The sequence below is a fragment of the Theropithecus gelada genome, chromosome 14 (genome assembly GCF_003255815.1).
Source record: "Theropithecus gelada isolate Dixy chromosome 14, Tgel_1.0, whole genome shotgun sequence".
Lineage (NCBI taxonomy): Eukaryota > Metazoa > Chordata > Mammalia > Primates > Cercopithecidae > Theropithecus > Theropithecus gelada.
Window position 1 is genome coordinate 10,884,316 of NC_037682.1, and position 26,152 is coordinate 10,910,467.

Genomic DNA, 26,152 nt, shown 5'->3' on the forward strand with positions numbered 1-26,152 from the left:
AAAAAAAAAAAAAAAAAAAAAAAAAAAAAAAGAATTTAGAGTCGCCAGGCGCAGTGGCTCACGCCTGTAATCCCCGCACTTTGGGAGGCCGAGGCGGGCGGATCACGAGGTCAGGAGTTCAAGACCAGCCTGACCAACATGGTGAAACCCTGTCTCTACTAAAACTACAAAAATTAGCCAGGCTTGGTGACGTGTGCCTGTAATCCCAGCTCAGGAGGCCGAGGCAGGAGAATTGCTTGAACCAGGACGGCAGAGGTTGCCGTGATCCAGCCTGTTTTTGAGAGACTGTCTCAAAAACAAAACAAAACAAAACAAAACAAAAACACACAAAAAAACAGCACTTTGGGAGGCCAAGGCAGGCGGAAGTTCGAGGTCAGAAGTTCAAGACCAGCCTGACCAACATGGAGAAACCCCATCTCTACTAAAAATACAAAATTAGCTGGGCGTAGTAGCACACGCCTGTAATCCCAGCTACTCAGGAGGCTGAGGCAGGAGAATTGCTTGAACCTGGGAGGCAGAGGTTGCAGTAAGCTGATATCGCGCCATTGTACTCCAGCCTGGGTAACAAAAGGAATATCCGTCTCAAAAAAAAGAATTTAGAGTCTTCTTTGAAGGACTCCCTTCAGGGACTCCCTCTTTGAACTTCAAGTAGAGCCTCTAATTTGTCAAAAAATTCTTGGCTCCTACCTTGGCCACTTCTTAAGGTGATTTCAAGGTCTCTAGGGGATGCTTCATGCCACCCACCAGCTGCATCAGGCCCCATAATTCTTGCTTTTTAGTCAGGTCTGAGTTTTAGAACTATCAGCTTCAGTGAACCCTTCCACTAAAATGCAGAATGTCACTTTTAAGACTTCAACTCACTTGAATGGATGGCCTTCTTCTGACTTCTGTACAGCTTGGATGACGGACTTGTAGATCCTGAAGCTGATGGTGACAGAGAGAAGAGCCAGGATGAGGTAAGAAACCACACTGATGACACTGAAAGCTGCCAGGGAAAGCAGCATGATCAGCGTGGTGCCAAAGACAAACCCAGTCTTCTTCACATCTCTCCAGAAAATCAGATCGTGCACTGACAAAAGAAAAGGGAATATAAATTATAGGAAATGCCCACAGCTACTATATCTTGCATACCTGTGGAGCCTCACATTAGCACACAAATACAGGTATGCCCCACTTTAAGATAATCTGGCTTTGTTTTTTTAAACAGATGGTGGTCTCACTATGTCGCCCAGGCTGGCCTGGAACTCTGGGCTCAAGTGATCCTCCTGCCTTCACTTCCTGAGTAGCTGGAACTACAGGTGTGTGCTACTGTACTTGGTTCTAAGAGAATCTTATAAATGAAAATCAAATTATGTCAGGGGTGGTAACTCACAAGGCAAAAGGTTCTTCTGCTACACTGATTAGTTTTCAGGATAGGATTATAAAAATTTAAGAGCTTATTTCAGCTATGGAAATACACTGGGGTAAAGTGCCATTTACCTTAAATATTTTGGCAGAAAGGATGATAAAGCAGGTGTGGCAAAATCTTGCTGTTAACTAAATTATGCAAACCAGACCTATAAATTAGTTGGGTGAACAGACTATAAAACCAAAGCTAATTTTGCCCCAGTGTATAAATTGGGGCGGGGCAAAGAAAGTGGTAAATAAAAATAGACCAAGCACTACTAGTGCCAGTTACAAAGAAACACCAATCTCGATGTTAATCTGAAAAGAATTCAGGAAGGATTATGTATAGGGGACCATATAATTATCTAAGCCACAATACCCGCTCCTCCCTTTTTCGAGGCAGCGTCTCACTCTGTCACCCGGGCTGGAGAGCAGTGGCACTATCATTTCTCAGTGCAGCCTTTAACTCTTGGGTTCAAGCAAACCTCCTACCTCAGCCTCCGAGCAGCTAGGACTACAGGTATGTGCCACCATGTCCAGGTACATTTTATCTTTTTTGTAGAGACAGGGTCTCAATATGTTGCCCAGGCTAGTCTCAAACTCCTGGCTTCAAGCAATCCTCCTGCTGTGGCCTCCCACAGTGCTGTGATTATAGGCATGAGCCACCATGCCTGGCCAAGCTGCAGTACTCTTAAAAAAAGTGAGTGTGGCCGGGCGTGGTGGCTCAAGCCTGTAATCCCAGCACTTTGGGAGGCCGAGACGGGCGGATCACGAGGTCAGCAGATCGAGACCATCCTGGCTAACACGGTGAAACCCCGTCTCTACTAAAAAATACAAAAAACTAGCCGGGCGCGGTGGCGGGCGCCTGTAGTCCCAACTACTCGGGAGGCTGAGGCAGGAGAATGGCGTGAACCCGGGAGGCGGAGCTTGCAGTGAGCTGAGATCCGGCCACTGCACTCCAGCCTGGGCGGCAGAGCGAGACTCCGTCTCAAAAAAAAAAAAGTGAGTGGGGGCCGGGCATGGTGGCTCATGCCTGTAATTCTAGCACTTTGGGAGGCCAAGGCGGGCAGATCACCTGAGGTCAGGAGTTCAAGACCAACCTGGCCAACATGGCGAAAAGCCAGTCTCTACTAAAAATACAAAAACTAGCTGAGCATGGTGGTACGTGCCTGCAGTCCCAGCTACTCAGGAGGCTGAGGTGGGAGAATCACTTGAACCCGGGAAGCGGAGGCTGTAGTCAGCTGAGATCGCGCCATTACATTCCAGCCTAGGTGACAGAATAAAACTTTGTCTCAAAAAAAAAAAAAGAAAAAAAGTGAGTGGGGCTGGCAGGGTGCAGTGGTTCACACCTGTGATCCCAGCACTTTGGGAGGCCGAGGCAAGCAGATCACTTGAGGCCAGGAGTTCAAGACCAGACTGGCCAACATGGTGAGACCCCTGTCTCTACTGAAAATACAAAAAAATACCTGGGCGTAGTGGTGCACGCTTGTAATCTCAGCTACTTGGGAGGCTGAGGCACGAGAAATCACTTGAACCTGGGAGGTGGAGGTTGCAGTGAGCCAACATCGTGCCACTGTACTCCAGCCTGGGTGACAGAATGAGACTCTTTCAAAAAAAAAAAAAAAAAGTGAGTGGGACACTATTAATAATTATGTCAGGAAATGAGTTTAAGTAGAAGTATTTCGATTTTCCCAGTTTGGAAGTCCCCAACTGTAAGATCCAGTTGCCCAGGATGGTCCTGTTTTAAAGACACCTCTAAATCTCTGAGTGGCAGCTGCCAGCAATCACCTCCAATCTAGCAGTGACATTACTTTTATTTTTTTTTTTTTGAGACAGAGTCAGGGTTTCACCATATTGGCCAGGCTGGTCTCGAACTCCTGACTTCTAGTGATCTGCCCGCCTCGGCATCCCAAAGTGTTGGGATTATAGGCATGAGCCTCTGCATGTGGTGGCCATTACCTTTTGCGTATTTGTCTATGAAGGCTAATTTCACCATGAATAGCTAGAGGACTTTCCTCCCAGCCACTACCTGCTCTCAAAAAGAGCAAGGGCTTTGGAGCTGGAGCGACATGAGTTTGAGTCCTGGTAATTTCTCACTATATTACTTTAACCTTTCCAAGCCTCCATTTCCTCATCTGAAAAATGAAGAAAATGAAATCTACTTCCTAGAGTTTAAGGAATAAAGAAGGCTAAGACACTGTAAATGACATGCAGTAAATACTTTAACCATAATCCAAATAAGGTTAGCTGAAAAGACTGATTTGGGATAAAACGAACCTGGGTGTGATTCAAGTTGTCTTGTGGGTACCTAGTTCTTCCCCACATTCAGCTATACAGCTCTCTTCTGAAACCATTTCTTTGAAGACTAACCTTCCTAGAGCCAAAGAACCTTAACTTGAAACCAATAAAACACTAAAAATATGCTGTTGTATATAAGAAGTAATCACTGGTTCAAAGAGTCTGGCTAAGGGATGCAACGTACTAGGAGAAAGAGAAGGTATTATGACTCCTGATGGAACATGAGAGGCCCAGATAGTGATGCTGCAAAGGAGAGAAAGAATTGGGAGGCAACTCAGGCTCACTTGATTGAACTAAGAGATTGAACAGAAGAACTTAATAGAATGCTGCCTACTTAAAAGTGAATTCCTATAAGCAGGAGAATTCCTATAATCAGAGTTCAAGTATATACATGTTAGAGCTCATATAACTACAGGAACAGTTTCAACATAGAAGGCTTAGAGGGCCAACGTCATCAGTAGTAGAACAAACCGATACCATATGCCTCCGGACATAGTGCGTGCACTGAGAAAGACACAACATCACTTCTATGGTATTCCCGCCCAAAATACGTAACCTGCATCTAATAAGAAAACACCAGACAAACCCAGATTGAGAAATATTCTACAAAACTGGCCCGTAGTCTTCAAAAATGTCAATGGTGTGAAAGACAGAGAAAGACTGAGGAACTTCTTTTAATCTTAATTCTCAGATTAAAGGAGAGTAAGGAGATGGGACGAGGCACAAAGTGTGATCCTAGACTGGACTCTGGAAAAGGGGTAAATACAGCTATAAATATATCATTGGTATAACTGACAAAATTTAAATGTGGACTATGTAATTGATAAAAGTACTGTTATCAATGTTTAATTTCCTAATTACTGTTAAATTTCCTTAATAACTTCCGTTGATTATGTAAAACAAAGATGTTTTGTTCAAAGGAAACACACTCCAAAGCAGGGGTAAAGAAGCAGAACGTTTGCAATCAGCTCTCAAATGGTTCAGGAAAAAAAATATCTATCTATACTGAGAGGGAGGGGGGGATAATGCACATGTGGCCAAATGTTAACAATTGGTGAACCAGAGTGAAGATTATACAGGATTTCCTTGTAGCACAATTGTAATTCTTCTACACATTCAAAATATTTGAAAGACAGGAAGAGAAAGCTTAGAGAATAAGGCTGGGACCCAGAGAGAAAAGGATGTGTCAGAGAAGGAAAAGGGATAAAGACGACACGTGCCTAGATGTAAATCAGAAGTGTCTACCTTTAGGCCGGGTGCGGTGGGTCATGCTTGTAAACCCAGCACTTTGGGAGGCCAAGGTGGGTGGATCATTTGCGGTTAGGAGTTCGAAACCAGCCTGGCCAACATGGCGAAACCCCATCTCTACTAAAAATACAAAAATTAGCCAGGCGTCGTGGCGCGTGCCTGTACTCCCAGCTACTCAGAAGGTTGAGGCAGGAGAATCGCTTGAACCTGGGAGGCAGAGGTTGCAGTGAGCTGAGATCGCACCATTGCATTCCAGCCTGGGTGAAAGAGTGAGACTCTGTCTCAAAAAAAACCTTTGTGCAAATTAGAAAAAGTCACCCTGTCCTCATGCATGTTACTGCCATCTGCTGGAAAACTCATAAGAAATATTCAAACCTACAAAGATAACAAAGGTAAATAGTGCCCCTAGATGTGTACAGTAAACAACCTGTATAATAGTATAGGCCCTGGGCTCAGTCTTAAGATAAATGGTGGAATTATGGTCTGGGATAGAAAGGGGACATAGTCACTGAAGAGAGGATAACAGAGGAAGAGTTTGGAAAAGATGGTTCAACACATTAAGCCTCTGTCTGGAATGCTCTTCCCCAACTCCCCATTGCTTGCTTCTTTACTTTTCAGGTCTTAGTGCAGGGCTACTTCCTCAGACACTGCCCAGCCTAACAACCACTTGATTTGTAGCAGGCTCTTCACAGCTGTTACTGAATGCTTAAACATGGGGCCAAGCTAATGACCAAAAGACAACAAAACCATTTATTTCCTAATAATTCCCCTTAAACTAGTCAAGTTTTTGCACACGACTCTATTGACCACAGAAGACTAAGGATTCCAAGTATAGAACACCAAAGGAAGGAAACTGGCATGGTTTTTGGAAACATTTCCCTCTATAATACCTTGGGGGAGAGGAAGATGAAAAATACGAAAAAAAGTGAGAAACGAGGCAGTTGCTAATAGTTTAAAATATGAAGCCACTAGACTTACACTAGTTCTAGTGTGTATTTCATAACCAGCAAGAGGCTGCATGGCTTGTGTCCATGAAATTTTCTTTTCTTTTCTTTTTTTAGACAAGGTCTGGCTGTATCGCCCAGGCTGGAGAGAAGTGGCACAATCTTGGCCCATTGCAACCTCTGCCTCCTGGACTCAAGCTATCCTCCCATCTCAGCCTCCCAAGTAGCTAGTACTATAGGCATGCACCACCATGCCCAGTTGATTTTTCTGTTTTTTGTAGAGATGGGGTTTTGTCATGTTGCCCATGTTGGTCTCAAACTCATGGACTCAAACAATGCACTGGCCTTGGCCTCCCAAAGTGCTGGGATTACAGGCGTGAGTCACAGCGACTGGCAGAAACTTTCTTTTCATTCTCTTTTATTTTCTTTTTATTTTTATTTTTGAGACGGAGTCTCACTCTGTCGCCCAGGCTGGAGTGCAGTGGCGCGATCTCTACTCACTGCAAGCTCTGCCTCCCAGGTTCACACCATTCTCCTGCCTCAGTCTCCCGAGTAGCTGGGACTACAGGCGCCTGCCACCTCGCCCGGCTAGTTTTTTTGTATTTTTTAGTAGAGACGGGGTTTCACCATGTTAGCCAGGATGGTCTCGATCTCCCGACCTCGCGGTCCGCCCGTCTCGGCCTCCCAAAGTGCTGGGATTACAGGCTTGAGCCACCGTGCCTGGCCCATAATTACTTTTTAAAACAGGAAATTATTGATCTTTTAATGTGTTATCTTTCCTTCCTTTCCCACTTTTTTTTTTTTTTTTTTTTTGAGACAGAGTCTCACCTTGTCGCCAGGTTGGAGTGCAATGGCATGGTCTCGGCTCACTGCAACCTCCACCTCCCGGGTTCAAGCGATTCTCCTGCCTCAGCCTTTGACCGGCTGACATTACAGGCGCCTGCCACCACGCCCGGCGAATTTTTTGTATTTTTATTAGGGACAGGGTTTCACCATGTTGGCCAGGCTGCTCTCGAACTCCTGACCTCGTGATCCGCCTGCCTTGGCCTCCCAAAGCACTGAAATTACAGGCATGAGCCACCGTACCCGGCTCCTTTCCCACCTTTACCTTCCTTCATCAAGTTTTTTGTTTTTTGAGACAGAGTCTCAGTCTGTTGCCCAGGCTGGAGTGCAATGGCGAGATCTCGGCTCACTACAACCTCTGCCTCCCGAGTTCAAGTAATTCTCCTGCTTCAGCTTCCCGAGTAGCTGGGATTACAGGCGCGCACCACCACGCCCAGATAATTTTTTGTATTTTTAGGAGAGATGGGGTTTCACCATGTTGGCCAGGCTGGTCTCGAACTTCGGACCTCAGATGATCTGCCCGCCTCAGCCTCCCAAAGTGCTGGGATTGTAGGCACGAGCCCCTTGACATTTGTGCCCAGCTTGCGAAAATTCTTAACAAAAATTTAGCAAACCAAACACAACAATAAACACAATACTACTACATCATGACTGAGGTGTTTCTTTTGAAAAAATACAGAATTGGCTTAACATTCAATAATCAAAATATTCTCCATTTTAAAGAATTCCACCAAGGAAGAATTCCTAATTCACCATATTAACAACTAAAAAAGAAAAATCATATGATCATCTCAAAAGATACAGAAAAAAAGCATTTGAGAAAATCCAACATTCATTCTTGATTTTAAAATCTCAGGAAACTAGGGAAGGGAAATCCCTCAACTTGAAAAAGGGAATCTACCGGTAACTTACAGCAAACATCATGCTCACTGAAAGAAGGCAAGAAGTTCTCTCTGCCACTACTCCTGTTTAACACTGTATTAAAGGTTCTAGCCAGTTCAGTAAGTCAAGAAAAACAGCCTGGGCGCGGCAGCTCACGCCTGTAATCCTAGCATTTTGGGAGGCCGAGGCAGATGGATCACCTGAGGTCAGGGGTTTGAGACTAGCCTGACCAACATGGTGAAACCCTGTCTCTACTAAAAATACAAATAAATAAATAAATAAATAAATAAATAAAAAATTAGCTGCGTGTAGGGCTAGGCGCGATGGCTTACGACTGCAATCCTAGCACTTTGGGAGGCTGAGGTGGGTGGATCACCTTAGGTCAGGAGTTCAAGACCTGCCTGGCCAACATGGTGAAACACCGTCTCTACTGAAAATACAAAACAAAGGCCAGGTGCGGTGGCTCACGCTGGTAATCCCAGCACTTTGGGAGGCTGAGGTGAGTGGATCACCTGAGGTCAGGAGTTCAAGACCAGCCTGGCCAACATGGCGAATCCCTGTCTCTACTAAAAATATAAAAATTAGCTGGGCATGGTGGCATGTGCCTGTAATCCCAGCTACTAGCGGGGCTGAGGCAGGAGGATCACTTGAACCTGGGAGGCGAAGGTTGCAGTGAGCCAAGATCGTGCCACAACACTCCAGCCTGAGCAACAGAGCAAGACTCCATCTAAAACAAACAAACAAACATTGCCGGGCGTGGTGCTGGGCGCCTGTAATCCCAGCTACTCAGGAGGCTGAGGCAGAAGCATCACTTGAACCCAGAAGGCGTGGCTGCAGTGACCTGAGATCACGCCACTGCACTCCAACCTGGACAACAGAGTAAGACTCCATATCAGGGGAAAAAAAAAAAATTAGCTGGGCGTCATGGCATGCTACTGTAATCCCAGCTGCTAGGGAGCCTGAGGCAGGAGAATTGCTTGAAACCAGGAGGCGGAGGTTGCAGTGAGCTGAGGTCACGCCACTTCACTCCAGCCTGGGCAAAAGAGCGAAACTCTGTCAAAAACAAAAACAAAAACAAAAACAAATAGGCGTTCAGATAGGAAAGTAGTAAAACTGTCATTCACGAATGGCATGATTGCCTATGCGGAAAATCTGATGGAATCCATAAAAAAAAAAGCTATTAGGACCAGGCGCGGTGGCTCATGACTGTAATCCCAGCACTTTGGGAGGCTGAGGTGGGTGGATCACGAGGTCAGGAGATCAAGACCATCCTGGCTAACACGGTGAAACCCCATCTCTACTAAAAATATAAAAACAAAATTAGCTGGGTGTGGTGACGGGCACCTGTAGTTCCAGCTACTCGGGAGACTGAGATGGGAGAATGGCGTGAACCCAGGAGGCAGAGCTTGCAGTGAGCTGAGATCCTGCCACTACACTCCAGCCCGGGTGACAGAGTGAGACTCCGTCTCAAAACAAACAAACAAAAAACTACTAGAACTAATAAATGAGTTTAGGAAGATTGCATAATACAAAGCTAACATACAAAATCAATCTTATTTCCATATATTAGTATTAACCAGTCAGAAACTGAATTTAAAAATAACATTTAAAATAGTGTAAAAAACAAATTAAATAGTATAAAAATATAAAATACTGGCCGGGTACGGTGGCTCACACCTGTAATCCCAACACTTTGGGAGGCCGAGGCGGGTGGATCACAAGGTCAGGAGATCGAGACCATCCTGGCTAACACAGTGAAACCCCGTCTTTACTAAAAATACAAAAAATTAGCCGGGTGTGGGGGTGGGCACCTGTAGTCCCAGCTACTTGGTAGGCTGAGGCAGGAGAATGGCGTGAACCTGGGAGGTGGAGCTTGCAGTGAGCTGAGATACACCACTGCGCTCAAGCCTGGGTGACAGAGCAAGACTCCGTCTAAAACAAAAAAACAAAACAAAACAAAACAAAACAAAAACCTAGAAGAGCCAAAACAACTTTGAAAAATAAAGTTGGAAGATTCACACAACCTGATTTTAAATATAAAGCTACCATTATCAATATGCTGTAGTACTGGCCAAAAGATAATAGAACAATAGAATGGTACAGAAAATCCAGAAATAGACATTTGTGCATTAAGAGATGTTTAAAGATTATTTCAGACCGGGTGCAGTGGCTCATGCCTGTAATCCCAGCACTTTGGGAGGCTGAGGCGGGAAGATCACCTGAGGTCACAAGTTCGAGACCAGCCTGGCCAACATAGCAAAACCCCATCTCTACTAAAAATACAAAAGTTAGCTGGGCATGGTGGTGTATACCTGTAGTTTCAGCTACTGGGGAGGCTAAGGCAGTAGAATCACTTGAACCCGGGAGGCGGAGGTTGCAGTGAGCTGAGATCATGCCACTGCATTCCAGCCTGGGCAACAGAACGAGAAGCTGTTTCAAAAAAAATAAATAAATGCTGGGCATGGTGGCTCACGCCTGAATTCCAGCACTTTGGGAAGCTGGGGCGGGTGGATCACTTAAGGTCAGGAATTTGGGACCAGCCTGGCTAACATGATGAAACCCCCTCTCTACTAAAAATACAAAATTAGCCAGGCGTGGTGGCACAGGCCTGTAGCCCTAGCTACTCAGGAGGCTGAGGCACGAAAATCGATTGAACCCAGGAGGCGGAGGTTGCAGTGAGTCGAGATCAAGCCACCGCACTGCAGCCTGGGTGACAAGAGCGAAACTCTATCTCAAAAATACTACTACTAATAAATAAAAATAAAATAAAATATAATAAAGATTATTTCACCCCTTAATGCTTCCTAGTTTCCACTTGGCCATGGATCCCTATCTAGTAAAACACTTTATCCCCAGCTTTAGAGTTAGTATAGCATAGAAATGACTCTGGCTCTAGAACGCCTGGGTTTGTATCCTCTTCCATTTGCTAGCTCTGTGATTTTGGACAAGACACTCAATCTCTCTGTGCATCAGATTCCTCATTTGTAAAATAGGATAATACAATATCAACTTCATAGGGATGTTGCCAGGATTAAGTGGATTAATGTGTAGAAGTGCTCAGAATACTGTTGATTAGATAGTAACACAATGTTAGCTATTATTATTCATTTGACTGCCAACCTCTGCTACAATTGTAACAGAAAATTTAAAAATTGAAGTTAAAGTCAGCTACAGAGCAACAAGATTTTTTCCTTTCCTCTTTGTTGCCAGTAAGATACAAAGAAATTAAAGGTGGCTCATGACTGTAATCCCAGCACTTTGGGAAGTGGAGGTTGGAAGATCGCTTGAATTCCAAGAGTTTGAGACCAGCCTGGGCAACATAGTGAGACCCTATCTCTATTAAAAGAAAAAAAAAAAAAAGGCCAGGCGCGGTGGCTCATGCCTGTTATCCTAGCACTTTAGGAAGCCAAGGTGGATGGATCACGAGGTCAGGAGTTTGAGACCAGCCAGGCCAACATAGTGAAACCCCGTCTCTACTAAAAATACAAAAAAAAAGAAAAAAAAAATTAGCCGGGCATGGTGGCGGGCACCTTAGTCCCAGCTACTTGGGAGGCTGAGGCAGGAGAATCACTTGAACCTGGCGAGTGGAGGTTGCAGTGAGCCGAGATTACGCTGCTGCACTCTAGCCTGGGTGAGAGTGAGAATCCGTCTCAAAAAAAAAAAAAAAAAAAAAAAGAAACTAAGATGGGGAGGTTAGAAGGGGCCTTATTAGCCAAATCTATTTTATGTATCAAATTTCCATATAAACCTTTCTATGAAAAAGTGCTGCACTATCAGAACTATGATGAAATAGAGTGGTCTGTAAATGATATACAGAGACAGAGAACCAGGAGATAAAGGCAGTATAATACATCACCTATGGGGCAGACCAGACCAACACAGAGTATAGATTTGTAGGTGGTAATTTGAAGCTACAGAAAAAGAAGAGATCACTTTGAGGCATCTCAACCCCTCAAATTCCACATATCAAAGAAAACATCATTTTTGACTGACACTCTTCCCTGATCAGAAAATAGTTCTACCATCCACCCAGAAACCCAAGACAAATACAGAAATAGGGTTCACTCTTCCTTCTCCCTCATCAACTACACTCAAATATCAGGACTGGTTGCAGTCTTTTTGAATCTATCAGAAAAAAATAAAATCTTTTGATTAAGTGAAGAGTCTTAAACATTTTTATGTCTTAAATTTACCTTCTATGAGCAGACTCTAGAGAAGACTGTCCAAGTCAGTGACTCTCAGCTGCGTGTGAGATGGGACAAAGGTTGTGGGATGGGGAGTAGATCCTGACTCCTGATGGCGCATATCACCTTTTTCAAGCTATGGGCAAATTATTGCTTGATTCTGATATGTGTCAGGTAGAGAATCACTACTGGAGAGAGCCACTGACACAGACAGGGAATGTCCTTTTCTTTGGGTGTGCTATGTGTATCTTGGGTGTTCTAAAACAGAAGAGAATTGTGAGGCAATGGGCTAACAAACTGCTACACTAGTACGCAACCTTATAGAGACAGATCGAAGCCTTGGCTAGTCTCTTCCTAAAGTCCTACAGGGAAGTGACCCAATCTAGTTCAAAAGGTACTGGAAAAATAAAAAGCCAAAAGCTCTCAAAAGAATGAAGTCAATGTTCCCTTACTTTTCAGGTTATAACTTTATCTTTAATATAATACCACTTAATTTCTTTTTTCATTTAAAGGACCTTACTTTCTTCTCTTTTCATGATTCATTACATAAGTAAAATCACTAATTTCTCAGTTATGTTATTTTGCTAATGACAGATGAAACATCTGACAAGGAATGTCTGTACCAAGAGTGTTTATATTGCTGGTGGAATTACGAGTGATTCCTTCTTTTTATTTTCCAAATCTTTTGTAATGTGGCCATATTACTTTTATTTTATTAAAGTATTTCTTGCCCGTGGTATTTAAGGATGCTGGCTGCAGTACCCATGTTACACCTGAAGAGGGCACTAACACATCCAATGGTAATCTCAGGCTAAGAAAAAAGGAAATCAGTCTTGCGCCATTTCCAGCAGGAACAGCAGTAAACCTTACTGATTCCCAATCCGTTAATTTTATTACCGAATTTGGGGAAAGCTCTTGTTTTGATTCTAAATAGCCATTTCCAAAAGTCAATTGACTTTACTCTCCCAAGTATACACCTCAAAGGTAGAAAAGAAGAGCTGTTCAAATACTTATTCTGAAAAGGAACAAATGTGAAAGAAATTTCAAGGTTTAGTAGTCTGTTAGTTTTACTTTCTTCTTCTTCTTCTTCTTCTTCTTCTTTTTTTTTTTTAAAGACAGGGTCTCACTCTGTCACCCAGGCTGGAGTGCAGTGGTGTGACTACAGCTCACTGTAGCCTCGACTTCCTGAGCTCAGGTGATCCTCTTGCCTCAGCCTCCCAAGGCTACAGGTGCATGCCAGCATGCCTGGCTAAATTTTTTTGTTGCCCACTCTGGTCTTAAATTCTTGAGCTCAAGCGATCTGCCCTCCTTGGCCTCCCAAAGTGCTGGAATTACAGGCGTGAATCATTGCACCCAGCTACTTCATTTTTTAAGAACAAATAAATCTCCAATTCATTCCATCTTCCTTGCAAAAGTTGCTTAAAATCTGTCTATAACACATCTCTAAGAACACTCAAACATGCCTGAAAGGACTAAAAGGAAAAAAAAAGGCCATGCTTTATAACCTCAAAAAGGAAACTGTTAATAAAGGGGAAACAGTTAAGCTTTTTAATATGAACAATTTATGTAAAGACAGATGCAGACATTTTTACATAGATTATTTCTTTTCTTTGGTTACTTTCACATTAATAGTTATAATAAATGAAGCCACTTTTAAGTTGCAAAAGAGACATCAGGTGACGTGTTTGTAAACTTAGGCCCAAATTCTGTGGCTGCTGAAATGGGTTAACAGTCTTCTCTGCTACAGATTTATTATTAACCAAAGAAATCCACCCCCTCAAAAAGCACAGAAAGATCACTGACAGAATACAAAGCTGTCACTGTCAAAGACAGACACACATACTTTTGGCCACAGATAAGTCTGGCAGTAGGCCAGAGAAATATGTAGGAACCCCTTTCAAACTAACGTTCATCTCACACACTCAGAAAAAATAGTTGTTTGTTCATTAAAATAACCTACCATCCCCTCTGCCCTCAATTTCAGATTTATAAAACAGAAAACAAAATGGCATTGTCTACCCCTCCCCAGGTGAACAGTATGGATCTAAAAATGTGAACTTTTGACCTTAGTTACCTAAAGAGTATTTTTCTTTTTTTCTTTCTTTCTTTTTTTTTTTTTTGAGACAGAGTCTCATTCTGTTGAGCAGGCTGGAGTGCAGTAGCATGATCGTAACTCACTGCAACCTCCACCTCCTGGGTTCAAGTGATTTTCTTGCCTCAGTCTCCTTAGCAGCTGGGGCTACGGGCGCCCGTCACCAAACCTGGTTAATTTTTCTATTTTTAGTAGAGATTGGGTTTGACCATGTTGGCCAGGCTCGTCTCGAACTCCTGGCCTCAAGTGATCCACCCACCTCGACCTCCCAAATCGCTGGAATTACAGGCATGAGCCACTGTGCCTGGCCATCCATCTTTAATTTTATGGTTAGTGCATTTTACCTAAGAAATCTTTGCCTACCCTATGTCATGAAAATATTTTCCTATGCATTCCTGGAAAAACGTTTTGGTTTTAGTTTTTATGTTCAGAGTTCTAATTCATTTTAATTTTTGCATATCATGTGAAGTTAGAATTGTGGCAGGTGGAATTCTAAGATGGAGCTGGGCATGGTGGCATATACCCATAGTCCCAGTTATTCGGGAGGCTGAGGTGGGAGGATCCCTTGAGCCCAGGAGGCAGCAGTGAGCTAGGGCTGCAACACTGCACTCTGGCCTGGGCAACAGAGCAAGCCCCTATCGCAGGAAAAAAAAAAAAAAAAAAAGGATTCTATGATGGCTTCCAAGACTCTTGCCCCTTGTTGTACATGCCTTGTATAACACTTTCCCCTGCCCCTAAATGTGGGCAGACCTGTGAATATAATGGAATAGTCATTCTAGTTTTTGCATTTGAGTTATACAGTCATTCCTCAGTATCTGAAGGGGATTGGTTCCAGGAGTCCCAAGGATATAAAAATCCATGGAAGCTCAAGTCCCTTATATAAAATAGCATGGTATTTGCATGTAACCTAGGCATATCCGTTTGTATGCTTTATTTTTTATGTTTTTTAATTTTTTTGAGACGGAGTCTCTGTTGTCCAGGCTGGAGTGCAGTGGCACAATCTTGGCTCACTGCCTCCGCCTCCCGGGTTCAAGCGATTCTACTACCTCAGCCTCCTGAGTAGCTGGGACTACAGGCGTGTGCCACCACGTCCAGCTAATTTTTTGTATTTTTAGTAGAGACGGGGTTTCACCATGTTGGCCAGGCTGGTCTCGAACTCCTGACCTCAGGTGATCCGCCTGCCTCAGCCTCCTAAAGTGCTGGGATTACAGGCATGAGCCACCACACCCAGTCTTTATATTAGTTTTTATTGTTTTTTCTTTTGTATTTTCAATCCGAGGTTGGTTGAACCCAAGGATGCAGAACCTGCGGATGCAGAGGAGTAACTGTATAAGATTCTCCTGATAGCTTCAAAGAAGCAAGCTACCATGTTGTGAGAGGGCCATGAGGTCAGGACCTGCAGGCAGCTTCTAGTAGCTGAGCATGATCTCCCCAGCTGATATCCAGGGAGAAAGAAAGTGGGTTTCTCATTCTATAACTTCCAGGAACTGAATTCTGTCAACAACCAGCCAGCTTGGAAAGAAAGAGGTCCCTGAGTCTCATGATATCACAACCCTGGTGAGGCCCTGAGCAGGAGGATCAGCTAGCCCATGCCTAGAATGCTGATCCATGAAAACTGTGAGATAATAAATTTAAGTTGCTAAATTTGTGCTAATTTGTTATTTCTGGGTTCTCTGTTTCTTTACTTGTCAACTTGTCAGTACCATACTGTCTTTATTACTGGAGTTTTATAATGTCTTTAAGTAAATGTTCCAAGTTTTCCAATTTTGTTATTTTTAAAAGGTTACTTTAGATTTGCTAGGCTCTGTGTGTTTCCATAGAAATGTTAGAACTGACCAGGCGCTTTAGCTCACACTTGTAATCCCAGCACTTTGGGAGGCCAAATTGGGCAGAATGCTTGGGCTCATGAGTTCAAGACCAGCCTGGGCAACATGGCAAAACTCCATCTTTACTAAAAATACAAAAATTAGCTCGGTGTGATGGCATATGCCTGCAATCCTAGCTACTCAGGAGGCTGAGGTGGGAGGATGGCTTGAGCCCAGGAAGCAGGGGTTGCAGTGAGCTGAGATCGCACCCCATGCCACTCCAGCCTGGGTCACAGAGGCAGACCTTGTCTTGAAAGAAAAAGAAAAAGAGAGAGAGAGAGAAATGTTAAACTCTGGGACTTTGAATTGTCTTGAATCCATAGATCAGCAGTGTGAGTAAGACTGACATCTTAACAACATTGAGTCTTCCAATTCATGAACTTCTCTCCTCTTAGTCATTCTTTATCTTCTCTCTGCAGTGCTTGGTAGCTTTTAGTATTGTGGTCTTAAGTACTTTTTTGGTTAAATTTATTCCAAGTATTTTATGCTTTTGGTGCTATTGTAAATGGAACTACTTGTTTAAAAAATTTAATTTTCTAGGCTGGGCATTGTGGCTCACACCTTGTAAACTCAGCACTTTGGGAGGCTGAGGTGGGCAGATCACTTGATGTCGGGAGTTTGAGACCAACCTGGGCAACACAGTGAAACCCTGTCTCTACTAAAATTACAAAAATTAGCTAAGTATGGTGGTGCACACTTGCAATCTCAGCTAGAGGCGGAGGTTACAGTGAGCAGAGATTGCGTCACTGCACTCCAGCCTGGGCAACATAGAGAGACTGTCTCAAAAAAAGGTTTTCTTTAAAATTGTCGAATTTTGCTATTAATATGTAACAACAAAATTGAGTTTTGTGTATTAACCTAATATCTATCCTGCAATCCTGCTAATTAATAATCCTACTTATTAATCCTAATAGTTGTTTTGTGGATTTCTTAGGATTTTCTACGTAAACAATCATGTCATCTGTAAATGAAGAAAGTTTAACTTCTTCCTTTCCAATCCTGATTTCTTGTATTTCCATTTATTGTCGTAATTCAGTGGCTAGGACCTCCAGTATGATGCGTGTGTGTGTGTTTGCATGTGTGTGTTTTAAGACAGAGTCTCCCTCTGTCACCCAGGCTGGAGTGCAGTAGTGTGAACTCAGTTCATTGCAATCTCCGCCTCTTGGGTTTAAGCAATTATCCTGCCTCAGCCTCCTGAGTAGCTGGGATTACAGGCGTGCGCCACCATGCCCAGCTAACTTTTGTATTTTTAGTAGAGGTTTCACCGTGTTGCCCAGGCTGGCCTTGAACTCTTGGGCTCGAGTGATCCACCTGCTTCAGTCTCCTGAAGTGCTGGGATTACAGGCATGAGCCACTGTGCCCGGCCTTCAAACTACAAACTGAGTTCACTTCTTTTTTTTTTTTTTTTTTTTTTTTTTTGAGACGGAGTCTCACTCTGTCACCCAGGCTGTAGTGCAATGGCACGATCTTGGCTCACTGCAACCTCCACCCCCCGGGTTCAAGCGATTCTCCTGCCTCAGCCACCTGAGTAGATGGGATTATAGGCGCCTGCCACTGTGCCCGGCTAATTTTTGTATTTTTAGTAGAGACGGGGTTTCACCAGCTTGGCTAGGCTGGTCTTGAACTCGTGATCCACCCGCCACGGCCTCCCAAAGTGCTGGGATTATAGGCATGGGCCATCGTGCCCGGTCCAGTTCACTTCTTTCATCTCTAGTTGTGCTGCTTATAATCTTTTGTGTGTTAAGTGTGGTTCACGATTAAACAGAGGCTTAAACACAGTTTGTCTACAGAATTTTAGGTTGTCACTCTCTGGATCTCTCCTTTCCAAGATTCCTCCTCCCCTTAAATTCCACTGACTCAATGGTTGTGGCTGACCCAAATTCTGTCCACTGCTTAGGTTTTCTATGAAGGTTTGAGCCAACCTGTCAGGTACCCACTTCAGCCTGTCCTCTAGCTAAAAGCAGTAAAAATAAAAAACTAATTTCATGCTGTCTCTTCTTACATGTATCAACTGTCTTTCAGAATCTGACTGCTCCCGTTCATTCTCCAGTGCCTTCAAGTCTTTGTTTTTTAAAAATTTTGTCCAGTTATATGCAGGAAGGTCAGGTCCAATAAAAACCTACTTGGCCACAAGAAAAGAAAACCAATCTGACGTTGCCTTTTTTTTTTTTTTTTTTTTTTGAGACGGAGTCTCGCTCTGTCGCCCAGGCTGGATTGCAGTGGCCCGATCTCGGCTCACTGCAAGCTCCGCCTCCCGGGTTCACGCCATTCTCCTGCCTCAGCCTCCAGAGTAGCTGGGACTACAGGCGCCCGCCACCACGCCCGGCTAGTTTTTTGTATCTTTTAGTAGAGACGGGGTTTCATCGTGTTAGCCAGGATGGTCTCGATCGCCTGACCTCGTGATCCGCCCGTCTCGGCCTCCCAAAGTGCTGGGATTACAGGCTTGAGCCACCGCGCCCGGCCCTGACGTTGCTTTTAAAAATTACTTCAGATTCCTTATATATGTAGGTATATAGGTTCATTTTTTTTTTCTTTATGGAATCTTTCCAGCCATAGATTCACTTTAAATGATACCAAGATAGGAATTATTTCGTATCTCTTGTTTTGTAACTCTTTTCGTTCCACTTTAGCATCCACCATCTGCTGGGTGCTCAACAATGTAGTTTTTACTAATAAATTACATTTTTATATAACAGAAGACACTAATTTTGACAATAACTAGAAAAGTAATGCACAAAGCTAAAAGTGAAACTGATAAGCAGTAGCACCCTAACACTGGGGAAATATTCACATATGTGTAAAAACAGACAAGTATAAGAATGTTAACTTCAGGCTGGGCATGGTGGCTCATGTCTGTAATCCCAGCACTTTGGAAGTCCAAGGTGGGTGGATCACACGGTCAGGAGATTGAGACCATCCTGGCTAACACGGTGAAACCCCGACTCTACTAAAAATACAAAAATAAAATTAGCCGGGCGTGGTGACAGGCGCCTGTAGTCCCAGCTACTCAGAAGGCTGAGGCGGGAGAATGGCGTGAACCCGGGAGGCAGAGCTTGCAGTGAGCAGAGACTGCACCACTGCACTCCAGCCTGGGTGACAGAGCGAGACTCCATCTCAAAAAAGAAAAAAAAAAAAGAATGTTAACTTCAGCACTGTGTATAATAGTAAAAAACAGAAAAGAATCTAAACCCTTATCAAAAGAAAATAATATATTCATAAAATGGATTACTTTATAGCTGTTAAAATGAATAAATTATATATATATTTCAACATGAAGAAAGTTTAAAAACCTAATGTTGAATGGAAAAAGTTATACAACAAACATGATAATATGAATGAATGGTTAAAAAGCATAAAACAATACAAACACATTTATTTAAAATAAACTGGAAAGATGTACCAGGCCCCTAATGGTGTTACGTCTGGGGAAGGGGAGTGGCCAGGTGGTAATGAAAGAATCCTTTAGTTTGGAAGCAAATATGACTACCAATGCTAACAATATAAGTTAATTCTACATATAGAGAAGATATGGGTGTATGCTGCCTTTGTACTTTTCTATATTTTTCCATTTCTTAAAAAAAAAAAAAACTTTAACAACTTCAATGACTGTGTAACATTCGATTGCACAATTACACCATAATATACTCAACCAATCTCGAATTGTTAAGACACTGAGATATCTGCCACTATCATAAACAGTGCTACTATGAACATCTGTGTAGTTATTTTTGCACATTTTAAAAAAAGGATAAATTCTGGCTGGGCGCCGTGGCTCACACCTGTAATCCCAGCACTTTGGGAAGCAGAGGCGGGCGGATCATGAGGTCAGGAGTTCAAGACCAGCCTGGCCAATATAGTGAAACCCCATCTTTATTTGACCAATATAGTGAAACCCCATCTTTACTAAAAATACAAAAAATTAGCTGGGCATGGTGGCAGGCGCCTGTAATCCCAGCTACTCAGTAGGCTGAGGCAGTAGAACTGCTTGAACCTGGGAAGTGGAGGTTGCAGTGACCTGAGATCGTGCCATTGCACTCCAGCCTGGGCTTTTTTTGTTTTTAAAAAGGATAAATTCCTAAAAACAAGATTGCTAGGGCAATTCTAGGTCTGTTACATATTGCCAACCGCCTTCCAGAAAGGCTATAACAATTTACATGTACTCACCAAACTATATGCTATTTCTCTGCACCTTGCCAATCTGGATACTAAAACACAAAAACCTATCTTCACTATACTAGGTATGTGACAGGCAGGGATCTGATTTTCTTCCCCAAACTATGAGAGTCTATCATAATGTAATTACTGAGCAACCAACTATAATATCATAAAGGCTTCATTACAAACTGTTATGTAATATAACATAAAATAGCAAAAACAGAAAACAAACCACTAATTCTTTCATTGTTTCTTTTGCCTATTTTCCCAAACAACTTTAGGCAGAATTAAAGCACTGTTTTTATCTTAGAAAGGAAGAATATGCAGATACACGTATTTAAAACTAAACAATTGGTTGCGTGTGGTGGCTCAGGCCTGTAAATCCCAGCACTTTGGGAGGCCAAGGCAGACGGATCACTTGAGGCCAGGAGTTTGAGAGACCAGCCTGGCCAACATGGTGAAACCCCCATCTCTGGTAAAAATACAAAAAATTAGCTGGGTGTGGTGGCACACACCCGTAATCCCCGCTACTCAGGAGGCTGAGGCAGGAGAGTTGCTTGAACTCTGGAGGCGGAGGTTGCAGTGAGCTGAGATTGCGCCACTGCACTCCAGCCTGGGCAACAGAGTGAGACTCTGTCTCAAAAAAAATTAAAAAAAAAAAAAAGATAAATAAAACTAGACACTGATGCATTTTATTGAAATGGTTGATATTTTAATTTAATTAAATTTATTTATTTATTTAGACAGAGTCTTGCTCTGTCACCCAGAGTGGAGTTCAGTGGTACAATCTTGGTTCACTGCAATGAAATGGATTATATTTTTAAAGATTTAGTCATACATAAGACAATTTTAAAAGGTTTTCACTTTTGAAAGCTGCAAGAAAGACCTTTAAACTTCTTGGTCTAACTATACCAGTCTTCTTTAATTATCATCTAAAAATATACACTAATCATAGAATTTGGTCAGTGACAAATATCCTGAACTTCCATAGCCCTTTTCATCTCTCACGCTAGATTAAATAATTCAGTTGATAATTACTAATAATTAGCATTTACACAGCACTTTATTTACTGCAACATACAAAGCAGGGCAAAATAATGATCATCACATTAACAAAGGAAGATGCTGAACCAATTAGACTAGTCATCTAAGGTCACGCTAAAACAAGAATTTGCCAGAAGTAGACACTGGAGTTTTTGTAGTATAATTCCTATGTGCCTTAATACTCAAAAGTTACTACCTATAAGACTTATGACAACTCAGGAAGAAATCTAGAATGTACCAGAGCCAGAGAATCATATTATTGAAATGATAATTGAAGACCATCTACTTCACTTTACATCCTCACTTTACAGATAATAAATCTGAGGCCCCCGAAAGGTTATGTAATTGTTCAAAGTCATACTTCTAGGCACAGCACAGCAAGAATTAGAACCTAGCACTCTTTAATCCAAATTCAGTGAGCTTCAAATACTAGAGTATAAGAGCTATCCTTAATTGGTAACTCAAAATTTTTGGTTTATCAAAAAGCCTCAGTATCTTCACTGATAATTATTAGTGAAATAATTCCTATCATTCATTCAACAAATAATTGTCCAGTACTTATTATGTAGCAGGCCCTGTATTTGGTGCTAAATCTGACTGAATATTTACTATGTGCTAGGCACTGCATTACCTGCATTTTCATATTTAATCCTCACAATACCATTACAAGGTTAAGTACAATTTATCTATTTTAAATATTAAAACTTAAGAAGATAAATCTACCTACAGTCTCCAGTAAGGAAATGCCCTTATAAAAAGTAAATAGTATAATCAAACACAAAATACATTTAGCCTAACAAAAATCTAATTTTCTTATAAATATTACAACTCTGTGTATGATTTCATTTGAAAAAGGATCTATAATCAAATAGTTTAAAAACCACAGACCTCTACATGGCACCTAACACTGACCATATAGTAGATGTAAAACTTGGTATTACATTAAAGGATGGGGGTCCCTTGTAGAGGGGCTTGAAAGATCCTTTTTTTTTTTTCTTGTACTTTCCAAGACCCCAGAACAGACAGCATTTGCAGTAATCTAACTGAAAGCCACTTGATAGAAAAGTGATCATTTGAAATAGATAAAACACAAGAGAAGGGGTTTCTAGTACCATCCAATAATGAGTTTTGGCCTGAAGAATATTAAATAAGATAGAAAGTAGAAGAACGCATGAGTTCTCCTAAGTATTACTCACAAAATAGTACTACAATACTGGCTACCTACTTTCAGGGCATAAAATCTCTATAGTATATGATCACATTAATTAAAAGTTTCATTTACTATCTTTCCCAGCAGGAATTCCTTTATCTTTGATTGCTAAGATTCCACAAGGCACATATCAAAAAACTCAAGTGCTAAAAAGTGTGACTATTGTGGAGATTTAAAAATAAGCTTTGTACATAAGTAAGAACCTGATGATATTAGGTTCTCAACTAATATCACCCTAGGGCCAACCTATAAGAAAAGAAGTAGACCGGGAGCAGTGGATCACACCTGTAATCCCAACACTTTAGGAGGCCGAGGCGGGCGGATCACAAGGTCAGGAGATCAAGACTACGGTGAAACCCCGTCTGTACTAAAAATACAAAAAATTAGCTGGGCGCGGTAGTGGGTGCCTGTAGTCCAAGCTACTCAGGAGGCTGAGGCAGGAGAATGGCGTGAACCCGGGAGGCAAAGCTTGCAGTGAGCCGAGATCGGGCCACTGCACTCCAGCCTGGGGGACGCAGCGAGACTCTGTCTCAAAAAAAAAAAAAAAAAAAAAAGTAGTAACTGGCCAGACGCAGTGGCTCACGCCTGTAATCCCAGCACTCTGGGAGGCCAAGTGGGCAGATCACAAGGTCAGGAGTTCGAGACCAGCCTGGCCAATATGGTGAAACCCTGTCTCTACTAAAAATACAAAAATTAGCCTGGCATGGTGGCTGACACCTGTAGTCCCAGTTACTCAGGAGGCTAAAGCAGGAGAATTGCTTGAACCCGGGAGGTGGAGGTTGCGGTGAGCCAAGATCTCGCCACTGCATTCCAGCCTGGGCGACAGAGCAAGACTCTGTCTCAAAAAAAAAAAAAAAAAAAAAAAAGAAAGAAAGAAAAGAAAAGTACCTTGAAATATAACTGGAGCATAGAAAAAATTTTTAGGGGAAGACTAATGTTACAAAGTGGTCTACTGCTTTGGGAAATATTGGTATTAAGGAAACCAAATCAAGCAATCATTTAAAAAAAGACGAGAGATGAATCTGCCTTTCCCTCATACAGTATATTATATTTGTATTCTAGCCATAATTTTGTAGGTATAAATCAGACTCTAACATAAACGGCACGCTGATAAGTAATCAATCACAGAATTAACCACATGCAGTATTCTAATATAAATGGTTACCTGAGAAGTCTGTCAGAAGTCTTGCTAGGACATGCTTTTTTAACAATTCAGTCTTGCTAAGGCTGGAAACAGCATCTACCCTAGAAGTTTCTCTGATAGTAGTGGGTTTTTGGGAAATCCCAAGATCGGATCCATTCTTGACATTATGTTCTAGGATGTCATATGATCTCTGTGGCCAAGATTCTGGAGCAAATGTGAAAGCTTGCTTCAGTACTTCTTCAGAAGGCAATTCTGTGTCATGCTGTGCAGAAGCTGACTTCTCAACCTGTCTTTCACCTAATTCTTTAAGAGCCTTAATTGTGAGCTGTTCTTGTTCTAAGTCAAGAGATGCTACTGGAGTACCTTGGGTAGGGAAAACACTTAGAGGCTCACTTCCATTTGTTTCTTTGTTTTGTTCACTGTATTTGGTTCCAATGCCTTTAATTTCAGAACCACTGGACTCATTTTCATGTAAGACTTCTACAGGAGGAGTTGTTTTAAAGTCTGTCATCTTCTCTGATATTGCTTTAAAGGCATTTCCTTCACTATCTACTATTCCTTTATCTCTGGTTTCTGTAAAGGCTGCCATCAGGTCCTCTGGGGAGGAATCATCTATATGTTTAACATTTTTCCCATGTAATGACTCCAAGTAGGCAGATGTTGTCACATTTAATGAGAATTCTGTCTCATTAAAAACATTTGGAGACACTGTTGAAGGAAGTTTGGGGTTCTCAGTAGTAACAGGCTTTTCAGGAGCAACTTCACTCACATCTTCTAAGCAGACATTTATATTGGGTACTTTTGCTGCCTCACTAGCTGGACTCCTTCCAAGAATATCAGGTTGCTCTTGATGCAGCTCAGCGTCACTGACCAACTCTTGAAAGTTTTTAGATGTTTTTTCTACTCTCTTACAACTGCGAATCTCTTTGATTTCTCTTTCACCTGTTTTTACAACAGCACTTGGAATGGAAACAGGTTTTTCAGCTTGAATTTTCTTATTTTCAAATGATAGATCTGCTGTGATGTCCTCTATTACTGTGTCATCAGACTCACCAGAACTATCAGCTTCTGTGATTTCTCCCAATGCAGAGCTCTGCCAGTTCATTTCATATTTCAGGTGGTCATCAGGTAAAACCACTTTCACTGTGGCCACTCCAGAACCCAAAGAGTCACATTTCTCAGGTGGAGATCCAGGTAATTCTGCAAGTGTGTCACCCTGTTTCTGCATATTGCCTTGCACACCTTTGACACTGAATTCTTTTGTGGAATTGAAAGAGTCGGGTATAGGTTTTCCAGTGATAGCATTTTCTTGTAGGAGAGATGCTTCTGTCCAATCACCTGTTGATTCAGTGATGGGAGTGCTCCCATTAATAGAACATACAGGAATTTTCTGATGAGTGTTAACTTTAAGATTTACAACTGGAATTTCAGAATTATATTCACTCATGTCAAGTCCTGTAGTTTTTGTGATGCAGTCAGAAGATTTATCAGTCTGTTGTTTCACTTGCGGAACCAGATCCCAAGTCAGTATTTCGTTAGTAAAGTTATGCATATCATTCACGCATCTAGACACCTCTTCCAGTGCTGCATTTGTGTGTGAAAACTGCCTACTGAGCAATGCAGACATTTGGTAACGTCCTGCCTCTTTATTTCTCAGTGGAAAAAGCTTGTCATTAGTCTCTGAAATGTCTTCAGATGATTCTCTATCAGTGTGCATAGACCAGCTACCAAAATCATCTGTGCTCTCCTTATACGAGTCTTTAAATTCTTTGTCAAATGCTGCTTTGTCAATAATTACTTCAAATGGTGATTCAGGGGAATCCTTTTCAATAACACCATCTCCTGAAACTTTGGATGGGGACAAAGAGTATGTATAAATGCCTTCTACCTTAGAGTATTCAGTAGGTGGTTTCTGGGCTGTTAGCAAAGTGAATCTGTCATCAGCATCCAATGCAGTTTTAGTTTCCCTACTTGATACCTCATTTGGGTTCTTGGTCTCTTTATCTATTTGCTCTTCCACTTGACCAATTTTCTTTGAAAGCAAAGCAGGATGCTCTGGGAAACTGGCTGGAATAGAAGGACGGTCACAATGAACTCCTGCTGCAAGAGAAACTGGAGAGTCTGATATGTTGTTGCTGATCCCCTGAGGCTTTTCCATCTTTTTCATATCCAGAAGATCCAAGTGGTCTTTTCCTTCTTTGGCTAAAATAGGCTGGCTCCCTAACACATTGCTTTTTTCTCCATGTAGTATTGTAAGGCCATTGTTATGTATTTCAGAAGATGAAAGAAAGGAAGATGTCATAATTTCTGAAGATGGCTCATCAGAACAAAGAGAGCTCAATCCCTCTATGATCAGAATTTCAAAGAAAATAATTGTTTACCAGGTACAATTACACAGTAGCTAGCCAAGCCAAGCAGCATGCTTTTTATTTTTTAAATTACATAAATATATATATATATACACACACACAGGATGTATATATACACACATAAATATGTAACAAAATGATCAAGTTATCCTACAGGACATGCATAAAGCTGCCAACAGTGAAACAGAAAAGCCATATCATGCCACGAACTGCAAATAACAAAAAAATTTCCTAACAAATACTTTTTGGACTACTTTTCCATTGTAAAGAGAAAGCATAAAGAAGGGCGGAAAGATTGAGAAATCTTGGGAGGTTTTTTATTATTTTGGTAGAGCTAATCAACAAAAGCAAATAATTGATACAAAATAAATAACCTGATACTATAAAGAGTTGATAGACTTCAATCTGTAAGCTGAACAATTCAGAGCACAGACTGCCTCTATAAATCCACTATTATAGTCTCACAATCTGAGAAGGAAAAAAACAAG

The 26,152-nt window shown here is 42.0% G+C and overlaps 1 protein-coding gene across 6 annotated transcripts in view; it reads right to left on the reverse strand.

The window, feature by feature from the left end:
- The window catches only part of RTN3 (reticulon 3), a 75,743-nt gene that overhangs the window by 13,987 nt on the left and 35,604 nt on the right, over positions 1-26,152 (reverse strand). For 3 of the 6 annotated variants that reach the window (XM_025355502.1, XM_025355503.1, XM_025355501.1), the window contains one exon: positions 862-1,069. In XM_025355502.1, coding sequence (XP_025211287.1) covers positions 862-1,069 — 208 coding nt within the window. Of the gene's footprint in view, positions 1-861; positions 1,070-23,316; positions 25,642-26,152 lie in introns of all 6 variants that reach the window. The other 3 variants (XM_025355499.1, XM_025355498.1, XM_025355500.1) reach the window with 2 other exon arrangements.